Source organism: Panulirus ornatus, chromosome 1 (genome assembly GCF_036320965.1).
Source record: "Panulirus ornatus isolate Po-2019 chromosome 1, ASM3632096v1, whole genome shotgun sequence".
NCBI classification, from domain to species: Eukaryota; Metazoa; Arthropoda; class Malacostraca; order Decapoda; family Palinuridae; genus Panulirus; species Panulirus ornatus.
Window position 1 is genome coordinate 27,398,084 of NC_092224.1, and position 9,352 is coordinate 27,407,435.

At 41.8% G+C, this 9,352-nt stretch overlaps 1 protein-coding gene across 1 annotated transcript; it reads left to right on the plus strand.

The window, feature by feature from the left end:
* Nucleotides 1–3,816: 3,816 nt before the first annotated feature.
* Nucleotides 3,817–8,003, plus strand: LOC139765600 (lectin-like). The gene is made up of 4 exons (XM_071693286.1): nt 3,817–3,907; nt 5,374–5,440; nt 6,135–6,250; nt 7,646–8,003. The coding sequence occupies exons 1-4, from the start codon at nt 3,853–3,855 to the stop codon at nt 7,864–7,866; spliced, it is 459 nt and encodes a 152-aa protein (XP_071549387.1). The 5' UTR covers nt 3,817–3,852; the 3' UTR covers nt 7,867–8,003.
* The last annotated feature ends 1,349 nt before the right edge of the window (nt 8,004–9,352 follow it).

A 9,352-nucleotide genomic window follows, 5' to 3' on the forward strand; every position in this document is an offset into this window, starting at 1 on the left:
TACGTCACATAAGCAATGTTGGTTGCCGTTGGCTGTACACGTCACACGGTACCGTTCGCTGCGTATGTCACAGAGCACCATCGGTCGTTCAAGTCAACACCACTGATCATGTCACACAGCCATGTTAAGACATTCCCCAGTCTTAGTGAGTCATGGCTGACACATGAGGCCACTGTGGTTTGCCGTGTTGGTTGCTGACAAAAAAAAAAAGAAATAGAAGGCAGAGGAGCCTTTTGTATGTAACTGTCTGTGATGAAACCATCACCACTTCTGGTCTACGTCGATGATTTCCCCAAAGAGTTCGATCCACAGGCGAATGTTTGTTGACCGGCACTGGAATTCTGAAAGCAGTGCCAGTAACAGGGATGAGCAAGTACCACAGACATGCCTACACAAGATAAAGAAGTGTTCGGACGATACGTTCATGAACGTTTTTTTCCCAATTATGCAGTCATGAAGCTGGGAAGAATTTTAAAGAGACCAGATAAGAAGTACCATATCGGGGGAAATGATCCACACCGGTCGTACTGTGAAACAGACCTTCGAGTTAACATCACTCCCAGTTTGTCGCCAGAACCTTCTGACGCGGATCGTGAGGGAGGCAAACTACCGTTTGGTCATCGGCAAAATATCTTAGGAAGTTTAGGAAGAATCTAACTCCTCAAAGAAGAATATTGCACACTAAAAGACGACGAAGATATCGATGTGCAGAAGATAAGCATCTGGTGGGTCGACGTTGACTAATGTTGCAGGGACGGCCTGTGAAATGACAGTCTGGTGAATGATAATGATTTTTAGTTCATGTTGGAAGCGGTGCGGTCACAGGTGCCTGTCTCTCAAGAGCCACAACTATCACCTCTCATCACTCGGCTGAAAGGGCAATGGTTGGGTGAGGTGGCCCAGGTTGATGAGGTGAAGGCAAGGTTGGGGAGGGTTGTTGAATCAGAGGATCAGTGTTGAGGTGATGAGTTGACAAGTCCTTGGGTTGATCCAGTGAGTAAGGACGGAGGAGAGTTGACCATGAAGAGAGAAAGTAAAGACAGAGTTGGATGGAAGACTCCATATGGTGAAGGGTATCTCAGGAGATCAAGATAAGTCACCGCACTAGCCTTGGGTACAGGCCAACGTCCCCACGTTGGCTTGCGAGCACCGCACCTGCATACGATAAGGCAAGCACGAATACAACGATAAGGGTACATGAAGAAAAAAACTCCGCTCCAACACGCAAATGAGGACAGACGTACAAGACATACGTGGCGCGAGAAATATGCATGTGTTTATCAGTGCAAACTGAGCAAGGCATATGCAGATGGTGTTAATGCCTCGAGTTGTACGTGTTCTTCATCTCCTTTGTAGCATGTAATCGTGCTTGAATTATATATATATATATATATATATATATATATATATATATATATATTGGAAAGGATCACATTGGAAAGGTCCGGTGCGTTCGAGTTATACATGCGTATAAGTTTATCATGTGGACCAAAAGGAGGGCTGTTTACAAATTTCATCAACAATAAAGCAATCCAATTTGTATAGACCTTCACAAATATTAACGTTACAATTCTTTGTATGTTTGATAATAGAAAATTCAATGATATTTCTCGTGGTACAGGAGTTAGTAACTGAGATGGCATTACTCCAGCCAATGCAATTATCATGATTTCTATTATGATTAAACAAGACATTTGATCATTGTGCTGTTCTTATACTATGTTTATGTTGCTTAAGTCTAACAGAAAGATCCATACCAGCCTGCCGAACATAACACTTATCACAGTTTCTTCATGGTACTCTATAGATGCATCCTGCAGAACTTTCTGGTGAGTTCCTGATTAAGATACTCTTTATAGTATTGTTGTTGCTGAAGGCAACATTTACATTAAAGTATTTATACAACATGGGAAGTAAAGTAAAATTATTATCAAAAGGGAGAACTAAATGGTTCCTGGTGTCAGGGGAGTTTTATGTTCAATTCTATAAGATGATTGCTTTGCCAACTTAAGGGATTTATCAATGAAAGATCTAGGATGCTTTAACTTGGATCGAATAGAGTATATCTTCTCAAACTCATCAATAAACTCTGGACTGCAAATACGTAATGCCATAAGGAACATTGATTGGAATTATGACAATTTAACTCTGTCATGTTGAGCTGATAAATATTGGATATATGAGCATATATTGGTAGGTTTCTGAATATGCTAACCTTGAACTTGTTTTCATCCCTATGGATCGTGCAATCGAGAAATGGTAGCATACCATTAATTTCAATTTCTACAGTAAAGTCGATGGAAGGTACTCAAAATTGTTAAGTAAAGGGAGAAATGTTTGAAATTTTCATTTGTTGGCCAAACACAAAGAATTGTTGCGAGTGGACATGGCAGCGAATGTAACCATGGAAGTGAAAATGAGTCACAAGTTGGGTGAGGAGGCAAAAGTTCTAGGAGAATTGAGGAATGTGTGGAGAGATCGTTATACGGGAGGGCGAAAATCGGAATTTTTGAAGGCATAACATTATCAACGTTGTAGTGTATGTGTTAGGCATGAGCTATAAATATAGATGCGCGAAGAACAGTAAATGGGTTGGATATTAAATTTCTGAGGCCAATATGTGGTGTGCGGAGGTTTGGTCGAGCAAGTAATAAAAGAAGGGAGATGTGTGGCAACAAAAAGAATTTGAGCGAGAAAGCTGAGGAGGGTGTGCTAGGATGGTTTGGACATGGAAAGAATGAGTGTCGAGAGGTTGACAAAGAGGATATATGTGTCAGAAGTGGATGAAACAAATAGAAGTGGGGAGACCAAAATGGAGATGGAGGGATAAAGTGAATTGAAAAGCATTTTGCGGGGATGATGCTTGAGCATGCAGGAAGGTGAAAGGTGTGCACAGGATGGGGTGATTTGGAACGATGTGGTACACAGGGAAGGGTGCTGTCAGTATACTGAACTAGGGCATCTGAAGCAGATATGTGTGGCCTGGTTGTGGATAGGGGCTGAACATAAACAAATGAGGTCTTTTTTTCACCCGTTCCGGGAGCTACCTCGCTAACGCAAGAAACAGCGAACAAGTATGAAAGAAAACGCACACTGGAGAAATAAGAGAATGATTCTGGGAGCTCTTTATTTCAGCCCATCATTTTTGGACCCTTTTAAGGGAGATGAAAAAAGATTAGGCACATTAAAAGCCTGGCAAAAATAATGTACTGTAGACAAGGTGTGGTAACACCAAGTTTGGTCACCTGACCTGCCACATGTGTTTGTACGTGGCTGGCAACTTACTAGTTGTGAGTGCTATGTCGTCTGGAGTCCACTGATCAAGTAAGAGGGTATCATTCTTCTCTCCAGGCAATTACTGTGGATTCTACAAGATTTATTTCAAAACAAGAGTGTTATTGATATATCACTGAGGCATTATATTAATCCACAGTATTGCCTTCATCACGGACTTGATCAAAAAAAAAAAAAGAATAAATAGCTTTCTTGGCTGTCTAACTGATCAGTTTTCAGCAACCCTAGTATCTAGATCACCACCAGTTTCGCCAATAATTGATCTGCCGCAATGTTAATAAAACCCAAGAATGCCTAACAAGATTTCTACAAGTATGACTAGGATAGCTAACTGTAGAATTGTCTATTGTAGAATAATCTTTGATTATCCAAATAACACTGGTGAAGAACTGAACAGGTTACTTTCCATCGCGTGAACCAAAGACATAATTCAAGCTAAGATAACCTCATTGTTATTCATGATTTTCGCAGTTGGATGCTGCCGCTACCGCGTACGAATGCTAGGCTATAAATAGAGCCGTTGAGGGAGACGGATAACCAGTCAGTCAAACAAGGACGATGAGGCTTGTGTTATCGTTAGTGGCGGCTCTGCTCGCTACAGCTGCTGCTGAGGGTAAGGTCTCCCTGACAACTGTCATCACTTGCTGGGTTCTTTTAACTTGTAGACGTACAATATACTGAAGTTTGCGACAGATATTCTGAACGACTGAAATTTGGTAAAACCTTCAGCATGGCAAACACCAACTGTTGCTCAGGATAGCGGCCTCTGCCCACGCTCCAGTAAGTATGGAGATCAACTAAGTCTCAGCGCGAGTCTTTCCATATCGTCATCTGCACCAAAAAGGTACTTATCCTTTTCATTTTTGCTCTTCCCCTCTACTTACAAGTAGGACCTGTCACGTCTCAAAACCAAGGTTTTCCACCTCCATGAAAAAGTCCTATACCATTCTTATTTTTTCTTCAGTACTTTTAAGGCCTAACCTGGAAGACGAGTTTAATCCAAGATACAGCATCACCCCAAAGGTGACTTTGCACTCGCGGTGCTCTTCCAAGCAGAGCCCGGTAAGATCCTTCTATGCATGTGTGTATGTGCGTGTTAAGCTGACTGCTCCAGTCAGACGTTAAAGTCATTATCCATGGAAGGCTTTGAAGGTAGATATAGAGTAAAGAATGATAATGTAGGGCTTTTTTTAAGGTGTTAGATATAGCAACTTCTTACAGAGGGACGGATCACAGATGTGAAGTTAGCAAGCTAAAACAACGATGGTAAGTGTAAGGGAGATATAAAGCCTGGCACAGAAGCTTAATTTTTAATGACAAGTAAAACCTGTAGTCCATAATTATACGGAGGGTGTAAGAAGGTTCCGGCCATCACTTCAACACTCCTTAGTCTGGAGGACATTACTTCCCTGGGCGGTTGCTGTCTGTACCCTACTGTCAGTAACACGGAGGGTGTCGTAAGATGGCTCAGGTCATCACTTCAACACCAGTAAGTCTGGAGGATAGTACTTCCCAGGTGGGTTGCTACCAACAACCCTCTGACACGGAGGGTGTAAGATGGTTCCTGGTCATCACTTCAACACTCTTAACGTCGGGAAGGTAGTACTTCCCTCCGTGGCTGCTGTCTACAACGTATTTCCCACTGGGTGTGGACATTGATTAAGCAGTGTATAGCAGGTTGACTGGGTGGAACAAAGGCAATAAAGGTAGAATAGGTAGATAACAGAAGGGAAGTAAAATAAAAAAAATACCAAAAATATATACGAAATTGTGAATGGCACATGATCAGTAAAAGTAATGAATTAACTAGTTGAGTTTATCAGTAGAATCCTTGAGCACAACGATACGACCCTCAGGTATGGTAGCAAGGCCTTTGCCTTAACCTTCATCGATTAGGCCAAGGGCAAGGTCATTATACCATCATCTTCAAGGACCCTACCATCGTGCTCAAGGCCTTTAGTGTCTCGCCGAAAACCAGACACACGATTTTCTTTACCTCCCATCAATACGAAAGCTGTGAGAACCACACATCCTCTTCCCTTGATCTTCACTGTCATGTCTTGTCTTGACTATTGGCAGAATGTCCCGGAGGCTTCGTGACTGTGGGATCCACCTGCTACCTCTTTCCGGACTCCATGATGAACTGGTGAGAATGTGAACAGCTTCGTTCTTGACGTCATTATCCGGCAGAAATAGTTCCTAGGTTTTTATTGAAATCTCATCTTGTTTAGTATTATTGTTATCATTATTATTATCATTATTATCATCATTATTATTATCATTATTATCATTATTATTATTATTATTATTATTATTATTATTATTATTATTATCATTATTATTATCATTATTATTATCGTTGTCATTATCATTATCATTATTATTATTATTATTATTATTATTATTATTATTATTATTATTATCATTATGAATAATCGCTGTTTCAAACAACCATGGGGACATCACAAACCCCTGACACAGACCAACATTTAGTGGGAACTGATCACTTTCCTCTCTTCCTACTCGTACACCGTCTTACATCCTTGGTAAAAACTTTTCACTGCTTCTAGCAACTTACCTCCCACACCATATACTCTTAGAACCTTCTACAAAGCATCTCTATCAACCGTATCATATGCTTTCTCCAGATCCATAAATGCTACATACAAATCCATCTGTTTTTCTAAGATGTATAAAGCCAGTGGATGGCCCACACATACCCTCATGAATATTGAAAAGTATACCATAGAAAGCCTCTTATGTATACCATAGTATACCATAGAAAACCTCATATGTATGTTTCTTCGAAATGAAGAAATAATCGATCTCGTTATTCTCAGGCAAGATGCAAACAAAACCTGCGCACAGAGAGCTCCTTTAGGAAGACTAGGCGGCCTCGCCCACATTGAGGACTGCACCCAGCATGCAGAGTTATGGAAGTACATAGAAAGTTATCGTAAGTATATGGTGTATAGATAGACAGATAGATAGATAGATAGATAACTAGATAGAGAGATAGATAACATGCATGTATGTGTGTGTTTTTTGTAAGCCTTTGTACACAGTGATGATAATACCGGTGAGGATTATTGGTTTATTGAAGTAAACGTAGCCAAAGTCCAAAAATACACAGAGATGATATACGAGGTAAAGGCACCGGGGTACAACAAGAGGCTTCAAACAGACAGTCCTTACACAAACGCTGAGGTGGTTGCCTGTTGGTTATCTGTGATGTGATTGGGATCGTCCATGAAACGGTTTGCACGAGCTCAAATGGGATATACGCAGTTGTGATACCTATATGACACTTGGGGACGAGGGATTTCTACTAGCAAGAGAGCAAAGAAGACCAGAGTCAGCATTTCCTGATAGCTGGTGCAAGGGGAAGCAAGACTGAGCTTGCTTGCTCTTTCTAGCACCTTTATATTGTAGTCCCTCTTGTATGGTGGATAGGAAGACCAAGCAGGGAAAGCATAGATGTGTTTGGGAAGAATGACCGTTGATTCAGACTCGAGGAGTTTGAGTTTCTTGGAGCCTATAAAGAACTTCCATAGACGCTAACTGAAGGAATTGATGTTGGTGCTAGCGCGAGCCTTCCTGCTCTTTCTCTTTTGTTGTTGTTGTTGTCTAGTGTAGCACCGAGATGTTTGGTGAACTGGGCTACCTAGAGGGCACAGAGATAATGTGAAACAGTCGTAAGATAAGGCTGGAAGAGCAAATGATGCGCATGACGACTCCTGGTATAGCTGGTGGTGGTCCAGCTCTGCAGGTTGTGAAAAGTGTCCTGAAGCGGCTGTTAAGTGAAGGGTAGATTCGTCGACGTAATTCAGTCAAGCAGCTGCATCCATTAGGGAATGCTTTACAAAGAATAAAAACAAGTGTTCCATCTTAGTGCCGTGTGGAATGCCAAAATATGAGGGACGGAAAGGAGATTGCGCCTTGGAAGCGTTAAGCCACACAACACACGCTGAAGGAAGTCTGCTGGTCACATAATGAGACTTCTTCAAAGCACAGTGTTGAAGCCTTTACTGATTAAGGTGTTATGAACGACTCGGTCGAAAACCTTGGTGAAGACAAGGAAGGTGAGAGCCAGAGATATCCTGCGTTTCTTTATGTTGGGATAGACAAAGTCTCGAAACCGTACGAGGCAGTGGGTGATACAGCAATTCTCCATGATCATTCTTCATGTCATTCCAATTTTGTGTGTGTGTGTGTGTGTGTGTGTGTGTGTGTGTGTGTGTGTGTATGTGTGTGTGCTTATGTTGGTGTCTCCTGTGGCGAGTATTTCAAATAAGCTTCCCATTCTTCACACTTTTTTTCTTCTGTCTCTTTCTACAATACTGACCGGCAGATGATATCGTCGACTACTGGATCGGTGGGAGCGACGAAGAACAGGAAGGGGTCTTCAGGTGGGTCACCACAGGCCTCGAGATTCCCAGAGAGGTTCCCTTCTGGTTCCCGGGTCAGCCAGATGGATGGGTATACGAGAACGTTCTCTCGCTTTCGAAAACTGGTTACTTCGCTGACGAGAAGTCCACACTGCTGCAGAAGTTTATCTGTCAACTGCTTTAAAGGATGATGTGAGACAAGGGTTGCGCGCGGAAGACTGCCTACCCAGCCTACTAACGAGGCAGTAAATTCAAGCCCTGAGACTATCCAGTGTATCCAAGTTCCAAAGAATAAATGATAGATTTTCCCTCACTGTTTACCGTGATTGTTTCGACTTATCTCCAGTTAATTACGGTTATGTTTGTTTCACTTATCTGCATCCGAATAAGCGTGTGTGGAAGTAACTAAGATGAAAGGAAAGGCAAGATAGTAGTATGTTTGAGGAGAGGAACCCGGATGTTCTGGCTCTGAGTGAAGGAAAGCTTAAGTGTGAAGGGAAGAATTGTTTGAAAATGTCTTAGGAATAAGGCCAGGGGGTGGTATTAGGGCAAAAGCTAAGAAAGGGGTAGCAATACTGCTAAAGCAGGAGTTGTGGGAGTGCATGAGAGATGGTAAAGAAGGGAACGCCAGAATGACGTGGGTAAAAATGAAAAAGGGTTGCGAGAGATGGGTGATAATTAGTGCTTTTGCACCTTGTCATTAGAAGAAAGATCGTGAGAGGCAAGTGTTTTGGGAGCAGCTGAGTAAGTGTGTTAGCAGTCTCGATGTAAGAGACCAGGTATTAGTGATGGATGATTTGAAAGCGAAGTTGAGTAATGTGGCAGTTGAGGGTATAACTGAGGAGCATGTGATATTCGGTAATGTGAATGGAAATGACTGAATATCTTGTGGATTGTGCTGAAAAAGAGCTATTATTGATAATGCCTTATGTAAAAAGAGGGACATGCACAAATATACGTAGGAAAGATGGTTCAGCGGGTATTACTGGACTGCATACTAATTACTGGGCGTGCAAGAGAGAAACTTTTGGATGTGAACGTGCTGATAAAGGCAGGTGGTGAGGTGTCTGATCATTACCATGTGGAGACGAGGGTGAAGATTTGTAAAGGTTTTCGGAATAAAGGAATCGCTATGTTTGAGAAGAGAGTGATGAAAGTAGGTGAGCTTGGAAAAGTACCTTTTGTGAAGAAATACCAAGAGAGACTGAGTGTACAATGGCAAAGATAAGAGTAAACAGAACTAAAGGAGTTGGTAAGAAATTGGGGGTATTCAGCGAAGCAGTGCTGGTATGTATGAGAGATGCGTGTGGGATGCTTAAGGTGGGAGGTGGGCAGGTTAGAGAGGGTAGTGAGTGGTGGGATGATTTTGTGAAGTTGCTAGTAAAAGGGAAAATAGATGCATATGGGCGATACTTACAGTGCTGTTGATTGGAAAATGTATAAGAGAATGCGGCAGGGGTTGAAAAAGAGGGCAAATGAGAGTTGGGGTGAGCGAGTATCAGTAAACTGCAGGGTGGATAAGATGTTTTGAAAGGAGATGAACAGTGTGAGAAAAACAAGAGAACAAATGGGAAAATCGGTGAAGGAGGCAAATAGGATGTATAGCCGAAATTGATGAATTGAGGAGGAGGTGGATTAAGTATTTTGATTGACTGTTGAATTTGTTTAAT